The 14686-nt window shown below is 33.3% G+C and overlaps 1 protein-coding gene across 2 annotated transcripts in view; it reads right to left on the reverse strand.

The window, feature by feature from the left end:
• PCDH15 (protocadherin related 15) overlaps positions 1 to 14686 on the reverse strand; it is a 1570906-nt gene that overhangs the window by 456092 nt on the left and 1100128 nt on the right. For both annotated transcript variants that reach the window (XM_056795634.1, XM_056795629.1), the window contains one exon: positions 13240 to 13352. In XM_056795634.1, coding sequence (XP_056651612.1) covers positions 13240 to 13352 — 113 coding nt within the window. The remainder of the gene's footprint in view (positions 1 to 13239; positions 13353 to 14686) is intronic.

Genomic DNA, 14686 nt, shown 5'->3' on the forward strand with positions numbered 1-14686 from the left:
TATTTTTGTACTAGTAGGTCCTTTTCCCTTTTAAAAAAATCTCTTTTGAATAAATATCTACTAATATATTGACAGGTAAAAGGGTACATAAAGGATGAGATTCTTTGATCATAGTTTTAAATTACTCTCAAGAATGGTTGGACCAGACCACAACCCTACCAACAGTGTACCAATTTTTCCATATCCCCTCCAACATTTATCATTTTCCTTTACCATCATATTAGCCAATCTGCTAGTTATGAGATGATACCTGAAAGTTGTTTTAATTTGCATTTCTCTAACCAAGAGTGATTTAGAGATTTTTCATATGATTATAGATGGTTTTTATTTCTTAATCTCTAATCTGCCTCTTCATATCCTTTGCCATTTGTCAATTAGAGAATGACTTTTATTTTTATAGAATTGACTTAGTTCTCTCTATATTTGAGAAATTAGTCCTTTATATGAGATACTTATAAATTTTCCCCAGCTTTTTGCTTTCCTTCTAATCTTTGTTGCATTTGTTTGGTTTGTATATAACTTTTTAATTTAATATAATCAAAATCATCCATTTTATATTTTATAATGCTCTCTATTTTTTGTTTGGTTGTGAATTCTTCCCTTGTGTATCGATTTGGCAGGTAGACCATTTTATGTTCCTCTAATTTGTTTATGATATTCTCCTTTATATTTAGGTCTTATACCCATGTAGATCTTATCTTGATAATCAGAGTGAGATGTTGGTCTATTCCTAGTCTCTGCCATGCCATTTCTCTCTTTTTCTAACATTTTTTGTCAACAGTGAATTCTTGTTCCAAAAAGGAACAAGAAAAGAAACATCTTATATCAAACACTAAATTATAATAGTCATTTATTACTAGGTTTTATGTGTAGAATCTATTCCACTGATCCACAACTCTATTTCTCATCCCGGAGTAGATTTGTTTTTTTGATGATTACTGCTTTTTAATACAGTTTGAGATCTGGTACTCCTATGGTGTCTTCCTTCACTTTAAAAAAGTTCTTTTGATATTCTTGTCCTTTTTCTGGATGGATTTTGTTAATATTTTTTCTTGCTTTGTTAAATAATTTTGGAGACATTTGATTGGTATGGCTCTGAATAAGTAGATTAATTTAGGTAAACTAGTAATTTTATTACTATATTTGCTAAGTCTACCCTGAGCACTTAATCTTTTTTCCAATTGCTTAGATCTAACTTTGTGTGAAAACAGTTTTGTTATTAAATTCATACAGTTCCTGGGTTTTCCTTCTCTCGGCCCCATAACACCTTTCTCTTGTCCTTGTCCATTTTTAATTCCATATAGGGTAAGGTCGATTTCTTTGCCCAGTTGACTATGTATGCTATTCCCTCTTTGAGCCAAATGTGATGAGAGAAAGGTTCAAGAATTGCCCATGACTCCTCCCTTTTTCTCCTTCACTATAATAGCTCTTTTCCACCTCTTTCATTTGAGATAATTTGCAACACTCACAGTCTCTCCTTTTGCTCTTCTCCCACTCTAGCCTTCTTTCTCAATTTAATTTTTATAACATTAAATTACTGTAGTTAATTCATATTTATATCCCCTCACTATGTATATTGCTTTTAATTGCCCTAATTTTGATGAAGTTCCTAAGAATTATAACATTATCTTACTGTGTAAGAATATAAACCACAAAACCTTACTGAATTACTTATAATTTTCCCTACTTTCTTATGCTTCTCTTTATTCTTCTATTTGCCAGATTTTCTATACAATTCTCATCTTTTCATGAGGAATGTTTGAAAGTTTTCAATTTCATTAAATAGCCATTCTTTTCCCTGAAGAATTATATTTATTTTTTGCTATGTATATAATTCTTATTTGTAATCCTATCTCTTTTGCCATCTAAAATATCATATCCTAGATCTTCTGATCCTTTATGCTAGAAACAGCTAAATATTAGATTATTCTGACTACGGCTTCATGAAATCAGAATTGTTTCTTTCTGGCTATTTGTTCTATTTACTTCTTAACCAGGGAGCTCTGGAATTTGGCTATAACACTCCTGGGATTTTTAACTTGGGAGGTCTCTTTCTGGAGGTAAGAGGTAGATTCTTTCAATTTCTATTTTACCTTCTGATTCTAGGATATCAGGGTAATTTCCTTGTAATTTCTTGAAATCTGATGTCCATGATTTTCAGGAGCTCAGTAATTTTTAAGTTAGCTCTCCTCAATATATTTTCTAGGTCAGTTGTTTTTTAAATGAGAAAATATATATTTTCTTCTATTTTTTCATTCTTTTGATTTAATTTATTTCTTGATGTCTCATGGAGTCATTGATTTCCATTTCTAGAATTCTATTTTAAGAATTATTTTATCCTATAAATTTTTGTACCTCTTTTTTGATTTCATCAGATCTGCTTTTAAAATATTTTTTCTTCAGTTAATTTTTGTTTCTTCTTTTCATTTGGCTAATTCTACTTTTTTTTAGGAATTGCTTTCTTTGATGAATTTTTATATATCTTTTCCCATTTTTGTGCTTTCCTTTATCAAGCTATTGACACTTAATTCATGATTCTTGTATTATTCTCCTTTGTTTTCCCATTTTTCTTCTAGATCCATTTAATTTTAAAGTTCATTTTTATTTCTTCCAGTTCTTTTTTGTACCTGACCAGTTTCCATTTTTCTTTGAAGTACTACTCATACTTTTTTGACATTATTTTCTTCTAGGTTTTTCTACTTATTTTTTCTACTGGGGGGCAGACCTCCTCCTGGTTTTCTGAGCTTCTTTGAGGAGAATTGCTACATTGTTCCAAAGATTTATAAGAGGTTTTATTTTAAAGTGATTTGGAGCAGAGTTTTGGAAAGCTTGTTCCTTACTCTGCCATTTTGGCACTGGAAGTCAATGCCATACAAAAGTTGAAGTGCTATATTGATATTGGCTGATTGTTATTATAAAGGTAGGAGCTTTCCCTCCCCATCTCATTTCTTATAGGCCCCAAATGTCCAGAATTTAATCAGAATGCCCAAAACAGGTATTAAGAAATTTTTCTACATCTCTACAACAATGTTTATTAATAGCTAAATTATGTCTACTGATAGCCAATGTGAACTACAGCAATCAGAGTCCATAACTAACAAGAAAAGAAAAGAAACTCCTCATACTTTTATCTCTAGAACCAGAGGTAACTGTGTCCTGGGTGAACTCAAACTCTGAGTGGGACTCTCAGCTGAGGAATGGTGCCAACCAGAAACAAGTAACTTTATAAAGGAGAGTATGTGTTTAACACAACCAATCTCAAAAAACCCAAGATATATAATCATAAATTACATGTCATTCTCAACAACCTAAAATGGATCTGTCAATAAAGTTATCTCAAATCATAGAATTTTAAATTTGGTGGTAGTCAGAAATTATTCAATGAATATTTATTAAGCACCTTCCATGTACTAGTCATTGGGTTAAGTGTTAGAGATGAAAAATGAAGGAAAATATAAGCCCTGCTTTCAAGAAATTGGTAGTGATTGTGCTTTAATACAACTATATCAATCATAATAAATTTTCTTAAATTAATAGATATTTTGTTTACTTATTCACATAAATTTTACACATATTTATGTATATTAGATACATGCCAAGGAAAGTGGAAAAAATAACATGAATAAGATATTCAATTTCAAATCTTGTCTTAGATTCATTCACTAAATGACCAAATTATTAAGGAAATTTAATTTGAGAGATGAAGAAATATATAATATACAGTAAGTTTAGATTCCAATACATTAATGGAGCCATCTCATCAATATGAGTATTTCCCCCAATAACAAACATGGCATCAAGAATTTATTTTATCCTTACCCTCATGTTAATGTGCCACCAGAGGTCTACCTAATAAGCTAGTGCTTTCTTCATTCACTTTTGACATGAAGTATATATATATACTATCAGAGCAGGTATTCTATAGTTCATGAGTTATTACTCATTCTCACTGTCATGGACCCATAATCTCCCTATCCCCTACATACACTTCTTTGATGACAGTCTATGCATCATATATTTTTTCTTCCATAATTCCTAATTAAAAATTTGCTTTAGCTTATTTATACCCATTGAATCTCTCTAATAACTTGGGGGTTATATGCCACTTAGTCCTTCAGAGATCATATCTTTCAGGATTTGTAGCCAAAGCACAGTTTAGCAAGGATATTGGAGCTAAAAATATGGGATTTTATTTGTGGGAAAAGGATGATGTTATCCAAAATTTTTTTTCCATTTCCCATGTACAATCTAGTCTCTCTTTCTGTTGAATTTTTGACATTGTTTTTGTTCTGTTTTCTAAAATAAATTATTTCAACTGCACACCTAAATTAATCTGATTTGTTGATTCTTCATAGTTTAAATCAGTGGGAAGATAAATATTCAGTTCAGAGGAATTCTCCATCATCAGTGTTTCCATGATTGGGTAAAAGTGGATAACAGCTTTCATGTTCCATGTGTTAACAAGGTCATCTTGTATTACCATGGAAAATCAGGGTAATGGGGATTTCTTCATGTTCATGATTTTACCGTGACCCTGACTATTAGTGAAAGATCCTAGAGGCTTAAGACCAAAAATACAATTACACTTAGCAATACAGGAGAGACATGGTGGATTTGAAAAAATTATCCATTTCAAATTTATTTGAAATTGAGGGGTTTAGCTCCTTCGAATCAAAAGAAAAAAAGCAAACCATATTGACACTGATGATAAACAAAACACATCTTTACAATCTGAAATTTATAGTTGCTTGAATTTTCCTGTAAATGATAGAGGAACTCATTCCTGATTATATGGTTCTAAAATATTCTCTATTTTTGTACATTTTTATTATCATCTTCACCAGCATACTTTAACACATGTAATGTGTTTAATATATACATATATATATAAATGTATGTGTATGTTTATAAGTTATGAAAACTATTAAACATAAATCATTTGATCTTTCCAGAAACCCTATGAGATGCTATTATAATACTTACTTTATGCATAAGGAGAGGGAGATGCAAATAGCTCAAATTACCTGCTCATCATCCCATGGACATTAATGATCAGAGGCAAAATTTGATTCTAGGTCAAGTGTTCTTTTCCACTATATTCAGCAAGCTTATTTTGGTTAGATGGGCACAGCTTATTCAAGTTTATCTAAAACCTGGCTGTTACATTCCATTTTAGAACAAAAGCAATTTTTGAATTTTTTTTTTGGTTGTTGAACTATTGTATTTAATCAAGATTCAGGCTGCTTTGATTCCCTGTACTCAAATGAAGGTGAAACAGAATAGAATTCATTTCAGTTATTTGCATTATCTTTCCTTTCCTCCCCCCATCCATGAGTTTGGCTACTACTGGAGTCATTCTTTTGGAATCACCTTTCCATTTTTCTTTGGCAGGTTGTAGGAGAGCCCACTGGCAGAAGAAAACAAATGAAGATATGACTTTTCTAATGCGCTATATATTCCAGCTGTTAAGAAGACAGCATCATTCTTCAAGGAAGACTTCTTCAAAGCACCAAATCAAACACTTTATGATGATTTTCCAAATCCAGAAATTGGGATCAAGTCCAATAAAAACTTTTAAAGCCAACAGACACCCTATCATTATTAAAATTTAAAAAGAGAAGGAAAAATAATAAAGGCCCTCCAGAGGAGAAGTGCCAAATTGTAGAAGCTGAATTGACCCCCGAACAATAGCAACCTGTACTGCTATTATTCAAGCAGGTGGCACATTATTATTCTTACAGATTGATACCTCAGCTTATTATCCCCTTGACTGCACACAAAACACAGTAATTTGAATCTAATAAGGCCTGTAAAAACTTCCATTAATAACAAAAATTGTTATTAAAACATTAAGCTACATTATATATGGCCTGTAGTAATAGATTTTTCATAATTGATAAACTGAGTTACTGTTCTCAGATACACAAGTACACTTGCCTCTGGTCATGGAGAAGAATAAAGATTTCATGTCTTAATTGTCAGGATTGGGAAATGAATTATTGGGAAGCACTTGACTCTGCTGGCACAAGGCACAGTACTACTAACTTCAAGAGAATGACAGTCACAGCATATTTTGAGTCTTAAATTCAAGGGCAATGAAAGTCTGATAGCAGCAAAACAAGAGCTGTGACTCTGGGAATAGCTAAGTTATTTATTTAAAGCCTCTAGCTCCCTTTTTAGTATCAATTCTAAGACAGAAGAGTACCAAGAATTAGGAAATGATTTGACCTTCCCAAATCCATAGCTGTGACTTTATCTACCTAGCTGACCCTGGGAAGTAGTTTATGCAAATTATATAAACAGTTCTATTTGATCTAAAAGGAACTGATCTTACCACATCTATGATAGGTTCATAGGACTAGAATTTGAAGGCACCTCCCAGCCCATCTGTTGCAAATTCTTAATTTTGTAAATGAGGAAACTAAGGCCTAAGAATGTAAGTGCCTGAGCAGTTGGTATTATGAAGAGGATTTGAAGCCAGGCTCTCTGATTGTAGCCAGTGCTCTATACCATGTGCCCTGGGAATCTAAGGGGGAAAAGGAATAGATTTGAGATTCTCGTTTCCCATCATGGCTGTGATGCCTGTATGCCTGTGGTCCTTGGACTGCACTTTTCTGGGCTTGTTTCCTCATCATATAATGAAGTGATTAGACTAGATCATGGCTAAAGTTCAATGCAGTTCTAATAGTATAATCCTGTGCTCTACAATACAATGCAGAGTGACAGTGTATATTTGGCATCAAAAGAGTGAGTTCAAATCTTATCTCTGACAAGCTCTGCCTTTAGACAAGACACTTTCCCTTTATGATCATCATTCAATTTTCTCCCAATTAGATATGCTGTAAAGAGCCTTCTGGCTCTAACTTTAAAATCCCATATAAGAAGATCCAATTTAGACATGGCCTTAGAAAGGTAAATCAGAATTCTTCTGAACATTTGTATGGGAAAAAATAAGAACACATCATGAAAATGATCATGAGACTGCCTTATTTGTTTGTTTGTTTACAATGATTTAAGTGGAGTTCCAGATAACAGAAACCATTTATTTTCTTTATGAATACTAATATCTGGAACAGAATAAGTATTTATTAAACTATTATAATTGACTGAGTACTATATATATTTCATAGATTGTGAACCCTCAAAGCTGAAAGAGATGGCAATCTGGAGTCCTGTATGACTACTATATCATACTTGGTAAATATTTTTCCTTCAATAGTTTAGATAAGAGGTCTCTATTTTTTTTTTATTTTCTGAGAAGGGACTTTTGACTTTTGCCATCATTTTATACTTTTCCAAATATAGATGGAATTTGTCAGCTATGTAGAAATCCTAAGTGAACTTTTGCAAAATCAATACTGTCTTGGTATTTGAGAAAATACAAAATCCCCAGTAAGTACTCAAATTAATGAAGAACTATCAATTAAATAAATCGATAGATAACTCAGTAAATAAAGAATAAAATGTAAATGTATAAATCAATAAATAGGTACATGAATAAATGTATGAGTGGATAGATAGACAAAGTAGATACATAGATACATAAATAGATGGATACAGAATAGATACATAAATAGGTGGGTGGATAGTTGAATAGTTGATAGTTGATAGTTGGATGAATGGGTGGATGGGCTATCACAAATTGTTCCACAAATCAATTATTGTGTTCTGTAGTTCTAGGTGTCATATTTTAGGAAGATGTATAAATGGAGATTTTGAGCCTTTGGACTTCATCCCCCAGAAGTCCCTTAGTATTTCTCAAAATTCCATTTTCCTGCATCCCCACATTTTACATGATTGTATTTAAGTGGCTGTAACTCCTCCCTCTCTCTCGGACCAGGGATGGGCTGAAGTCAGGAAGTTCTTTTGTTTTAGTTATTATTAATAAAAGTTTATAAATATAATATTTAGTTATTGATTATTAATTTTAAAACCCACATTTTGGCTTACCAAAAACCAATTATGAATTCTCAAAAATTTTTCAGCAGACAGCCTTACAGTAAAGATAGTAAGTTTTCCTGGTCACTGCCTACCATGAGGTCCAGTGTCAGGGTATGCCTGTGTTCCTGCCCCACCCTGCCTCATGTGCCTGTCACTTCCTGCTGTTTCTCCTGTCCATCTGCTTGGCCAGAATTCCTCAGCTCTCCACCCATCTTGGAGCCTCCTCTTGCTGAGACCAGACCCACCACAAGAGCCTGCCAATCCCAGCCATTTTTTTTTCATAGAGGGTGATGTATAATAATCTTTCCACTCCAATCCCTTTCCACAGTCCACATGTGTGTTTCTAGCCTGCCATAGTCATTTTTCAGTGTGGAGAAAAGAACCCCAGACCTTCCAATTTTCAAGCAGATTTTTTTTTAAAGCTGATCCTGGACTCCTAGCTTAGAAGGCTGTTACTAAAAGTTTTTCACAGGGAGGGCAGTTAGTTCCAAATCAGTAGATTTAAAGTCAGTTTTGGGGAATAAGCCTGTTTTTTTTCCTTCTTTCTCTTGACCCAAAACTCCAAGAAGGGGTATTTTTCTCTCATATACAAATACACTATTGTTTTCCCTCAGTGTTTTGCTTCTTTCTGTTTACTCTTTAAACAAACCCCATTCAGTGTCTTTCAGGAAAAAAAAATGCTATTTCAAAGCATGTTTGAAACTCTGAAACAACAGTTTGAGTTGGTAGAGCTAAAAAGTACAGTTTGGATCTGCTTAATTCTTTTCCTGGGGCTTTTTATTTTCATTGGAGATTTCCAACTTTATTTCCTTCTCCTCAAGCATATGCCACAAGCTAGGCTGCTAATGCTACAAATCAACCAGAAACATTTTGACAAAGTTCTAAAAGTCTTAAATGCTCTCAACATGAAGAGAAGAGATTCTTCCCAGTGCTTCTATGAGGAAATTCAGCTTCTGACAAATGAAATCTAAATGGAAAATGAATATGAGGGGGAGGGGAAGGAAACTTTAAAAGAGATCTGGAAGTTTCTTGCTAACTATTTTGACTTTATTCTCCTATAATAGTGAACAAGTCTATTGAGATTGGTGAAAAGGATTTTTTTTGACTGTGCTGGCTGTCTGCACCTCCTCATTGGTTTATGTTATTGTATTTACTGATTGCTTTAAGGTTGAAATTTTTAAATCTGTTTTAATTTAATCAGTATCTTTCTGTAATACTGAATCATTTTAATCTACTATGTTTTGCCTATATTGATCTTTAATTTGTACTTTTACCTCTGATGAAGAACAAAATATCACTGTATAAGCCCATGAACATCTTACCTAAAACCCTTGTCATTAGATCCATTGAAGATTAAATGTGCCTTTGTGAATTGTCACATAGATAATGGTGGATGGATTTCAACAAAACTGGTTAAATTGTGTGCAAACTTTGCAGAATCTAATGAGCTAAGAATTTAAATGACAATTCTAAGGGGTCTTCAGAAATAATTTTAGTGAGTAGTAGTTTCTGAATGGATAATTTTAAACTATTTATGTATATATATATGTATATGTATTATAAAGAATGTTGTATTAAAAGTAGAGAAATAAAGAAATGTCCCTACCGAGGTGTTTCTATGAATCAGGAAGCCAAGAAAAAGAGCTCCTGCAAAACTCTTCATTTTAATTTACTTCCAGCAGAACAATCAAGATTTCTTGATGATGTTGTAAACCCCAAATAAGTTTTACTTTGTTTAAAATTATATTTACCAAGGTTGAAAAATTTGCTATATCTATAAAAATTGTGACAAATACCCATCAGTTCATAGGGGTTTTTTATGTCAATAAAGCAACTTATGTGAAATATGAGAGTGGGTTTGTTTGTTATTATAATTAACTAGCCTATTGTGAATTTGGGGGACTTTGGTACTTATTTGAATGTTCTTTATCTACTGTGTTACTCTTTTATTCCAAAAATCATTTTGTATTACCACATGGTAGACATAGTGTGTCACTGATTAAAAAAAAAAAAACTTTGATTTTTTTATTGCATGTGCAATATAGTATCTGAGTTTTATTTTTCTCTTCTTTTTGTATTTGAAGTACATGTCAACAGTATTGAGAAGATTTTTCCTTTTTTTTATTTTGCAGTAATAGAAGTTTTAAATACATTTGTTCTAATATTAATGCATACCCGAAAAGCTTTAGACTATAAAAATAATGCCATTGATTGCTTTAAAAAAATATGGGACTTTGCTCAATGATTCTGTCTGATTCCAGGACAATAGGATACAAAAAGAGACATTGCACAGTGCCAAAGAAGCACCAAGCTAAACTGCATAGTGCCAATCGAGTACAAGGTCAAAGAGACCAACCAATCCTGCTGGGATTGATGAAAATTTTGAGCCAAGACAAGAGGACTTGAATGTGTTTGGGATTTGAGGTTATGGCTGTTTAACATATGTTAAAGGCAGGTCTTCCTTGTCCCACATTTTACCAAGTATCTCAAATTTGGCTCCTACCTGACTCCTAAAATCCAGTCCCTTTCTGTCTTTCATCGTGGGGCACACTTTCTGTAGCTCTGCTTACTGATTGGGTAAATGCATCATTGTTTAAATCATTTTAGTTGGACCCTGATTCAAGGACCTGTTATAGATCTGTTTTTCCTTTACTTAGTTTTCTTTTAGACATTAGACTTTTATATTTTGTATTATATCCAAAAGTTATTTTTCTCTTTCATTTGGATTTTTTCATGATTTTGATTTTCTTTTGCAAATTGATTCATATACCTCATAATTCAGCCAAGAATCCCTGAGTGATCCCTGTGTTTGTTATTATTTACCTCAGGGGCGCTATGTTATTGTGAACATTGACTTGAATTTGAGCCAAATTTAGAACAAGTGACTACCTCCCAGAATCTAGAAGGCCCCATGAAGATGCCTGAAGATACCACATGCTGTACCAGAAGATCCAGAGTGAACTTTGAGATATGGCGAATTTGAACTTTGGGGGGGGGGTTGAAATGCTTTTGTTTTGAATGTATACTCTTATGCCAAAGGGGACTGTCCCCAAATTGGCTTTTTGTCAACCTAGTAATCATTGGTTTTGTTATCTTTTCCTTTTATCCACAAATTAATGCAATCATTAATTTGATTATGTTTCCATGATCCTTTTTTGGAAACTGGTTTCCCAATAGGATCATAGGGGGAATATATAAATGGAGATTTTGAGTCTTTGAACTTCATCTCCCAGAAGTCCCTAGAGTATTTCCCCAAATTCCATTTTCTTGCATCCCCACATTTTTCATGATTGAATTTAAGTGGCTGTAACTCCTCCTTCTCTATCTTGGACCTGGGACCAGGCTGAAGTTAGGCAGTTCTTTTGTTTTAGTTATTATTAATAAAATTTTATAATTAAAATATTTAGTTGTTGATTATTAATTTTTAAACCCACAAAGAATATTGGTAAACTGGAGACCATCAAGAGGAATTCAGTCAAGATGGTAAAGAGCCTTGAAACAATGTCATGTGACTGTGATGTGAAAGCACTAAGAGCATTTTGCATTAAACAAGAGATCTAGCCGGGGAACAACAGATGTTCTCAAGTATATTAATGGCTGTCACCTGAAAGAGACATTACCCTTGTTTTATTTGGTATTACGGGGCAGGACCAGGAATGTAGAATAGAAGGGGAGAGAAGCAGATTTTATTTCAGTATAAAGAAAAAGTGTTTTAGTAATCAGCATTATTCAAAATGAATGAATTTCCTTAAGGGGGCAGTGAATTCTCCCTCTGTAGAGGTCATTAGGCAAGGGTCAGATGACCACTTGCTACATACATTATTTTATTTTTTTTTATAACCTTTACCTTCCATCTTGGAGTCAATACTGTGCAGAAGAGTGATAAGGGCTAGGCAATGGGGGTTAAGTGACTTGCCCAGGGTCACACAGTTGGGAAGTGTCTGAGGTCAGATTTGAACCTAGGACCTCCCATCTCTAGGCCTGGCTCTCAATCCACTGGGCCATCCAGCTGCCCTCTACATACTTTAAAAGCCAGTATTCTTAATCTTTCCCTGGATAAGTTGGACTCTGAAATCTCTTCTAGCTATAAAATTATGTGATTAACTAATACTTTTTCTCCCCATCATGCAGAGTTACAATATTCATCTAATACAAATCTATTTCCTTTCCTTACTTATTTGGTGGTTTTCTTAATGCAATAAGCATTTCTATATTCAGTGCCCAACATCTATATAGGGCTTTAAGATTTGCAAAGGATTTTACAGATATCATTCATTTTTTTTCCTTTTTCCCACTCCTAACAACTCTCAGAGCCATTATCATTTCCCTTTTAGAGATAAGGCAATTGAAGGAGACAAATGTCAGTTGACTTGCTGAGGGCCATCATAATTAATAAACGTTAGAGACAGGATCTCAGCAAAATCATGAGTGTACACATTTGCAATTAGGGTGACATTTGACTGGATATTCATCAGTCCTGGAAACAGACTCAGTGATGACAAATTCATCCAATTCTTATTGTAGGACGTTTGATTAATGAAGTGAACAGTAGGTACTTAATAAATGTGCACTTGAATCCAATTACAAAGAAAAAGAAGAAGGGGGCCGTTCACTGAACCTCAAACAATTACTAGTGATGTTTTTTTTTCCAAGTTGAATATGCTTTCTCAATTGAAATGTATATTAAGAGCAATTCAAAAGGAAAGTTATGATAATAAATGTAATCTGCCATAGTTCTAAAAGGCTTTCATGTCCATGAATATCTTTCAACTTGAGGCAAATCAATAGGCATAAATCAAATGTTTCTAAATAGACAAATGCTTTTAGCTTCCTAGAGAAAAGATGCAATAAAAACAAAGATGGCAAATATGATCTATAAATCATAGAGACCGGTACAGTATCAAGTCATATACATTTTTAAATCCCATATAATTAGCCTCTTGTGGTCTGAATGTTATTCATCATCATCTGGAAAGGAATTTGTTCAGGATGGTAAAAGATAGGATATATGATACCTGTTAAAGCACTCATTATATTTACATAAGGAATTTACATTCATATAGTTTCATTAGGCATAAATAGTTTTGGCAAATGTTTTAGTTCACATAGCATATATTATTTTAATGGAATATGACACAATTAAAATTATTACAGTCCACATTGTTTTCTTTCCCAAAAGTTATTGGCTTAGGTTCCCAAGTGATTTTTTTTAAGGTATACATGTCTTCCCACCTCCCCAGAGCATCTATTACTAAACACATTGCAAGCACAAGGAAATGAGACTGGAATGGAAATTACCTTAATCACCAAATCAAATTTCTGGTAGAAATCCCTGTTTACAGGCTGCAGGAGGCTGAGCTCTGCAGTCCTTGGATGCATATGGAAATACTGGGGATAATCTTCAGGAGTCCCTGCAGAAAGATATCCAAGGGGGAAAAGAAAACTGATCAAAATCAGTAATATGAGCATTTATTGATTACATAAATAAATATTCAGATTCATTGATTACATAATTCATTAGCTACTGAGGAGTAACATCAAGATGGCCTTAACAAATCATACTGAGAAAAACAAGGCTGTCTGGTAAAAAAAAAGACTCCAATGTGATGTGACACTCATTTGCTAAGGTAAAAAAGACAGGAGGGAAAGTTCTTGTTCTTTTTTTTTAGTGTTATTGTTGATCTTGTCTAGGCTTGAATGCATAAATTTGCTGCATCTTCTCATATGAAACTGAAGATTAAAATTCTGGAGACTGATATTCACCATAAGAATAAACTGTTAAGAGGGAAAATATGCCTCATTGAATTCTAGTGCTGAATGTTAGACTGAAAAACCTACTGGCTCTGGAAAGAGATGACCTGGGTTCAAATCCTCTTTTTAATAATTTTCTATGTGGACTTCAGAGTGAGCTAAGTTCCCTGGACCTCACTTTCCTCATATATAAGATGAGGGTGCTAGAAGAAATGGCTTATGAGGTCTCTCCTAGGTTTAAAGCTATGACTCTCTTTTCATTTCTCACTTAACATATTGCTGCCATTCTCAACCAAATTGTACCTTTCTATCAATAAAGACCAATCAACTATAATCTATTGTCCATTCTATCTATCCATATATCTATTTAGCTATCACTCTTTTTTTCTTTTTCTTTTATAAAGATATTTTATTTTACTAATTAAATGTAATAAATTTCCAATAAGTTTTCCAAAGTTATGTGATCCAAATTGTCTCCCTTCTTCTGTTTTCTCTCCCCTCTGAGCTGGCAAGCAATTCAATCTGAGTTATACATCCATTATCATGCAAAACACATTTCTATATTGGTCATCATTGTAAGTTTTATCATATAAAACTAAAACCCCCAAATAAAAACCCAAATAAACTAGAGTGAAAAATTGTGTTTTCGTCTGCATTCTGACTCCATCAATCCTTTCTCTGGAGGTTGATAGTATTCTTTGTCACAAGTTCCTCAGAATTGTCCTGGATCACTGAATTTCTGAGAGAATCTAAGTCAATCACAGTTGATCATTCCACAATATTACTGTTCTCTTATTTCTGTTAATTTCACTATGCATCAGATCATGTATGTCTTTCCAGCTCTTTTTAAATTATCCTGTTCAACTGTTTCTTAAGCAAAATAGTATACCATTATCATAATATTCCACAATTTGTTCAGTCTTTCTCTGACTGATGGACATCCTTTCAATTTCCAATTCTTTGTCCCCCCAAAAAGAGCAGCTGTAAATATTTT

The sequence above is a fragment of the Monodelphis domestica genome, chromosome 1 (assembly GCF_027887165.1).
Source record: "Monodelphis domestica isolate mMonDom1 chromosome 1, mMonDom1.pri, whole genome shotgun sequence".
Classification (NCBI taxonomy): domain Eukaryota; kingdom Metazoa; phylum Chordata; class Mammalia; order Didelphimorphia; family Didelphidae; genus Monodelphis; species Monodelphis domestica.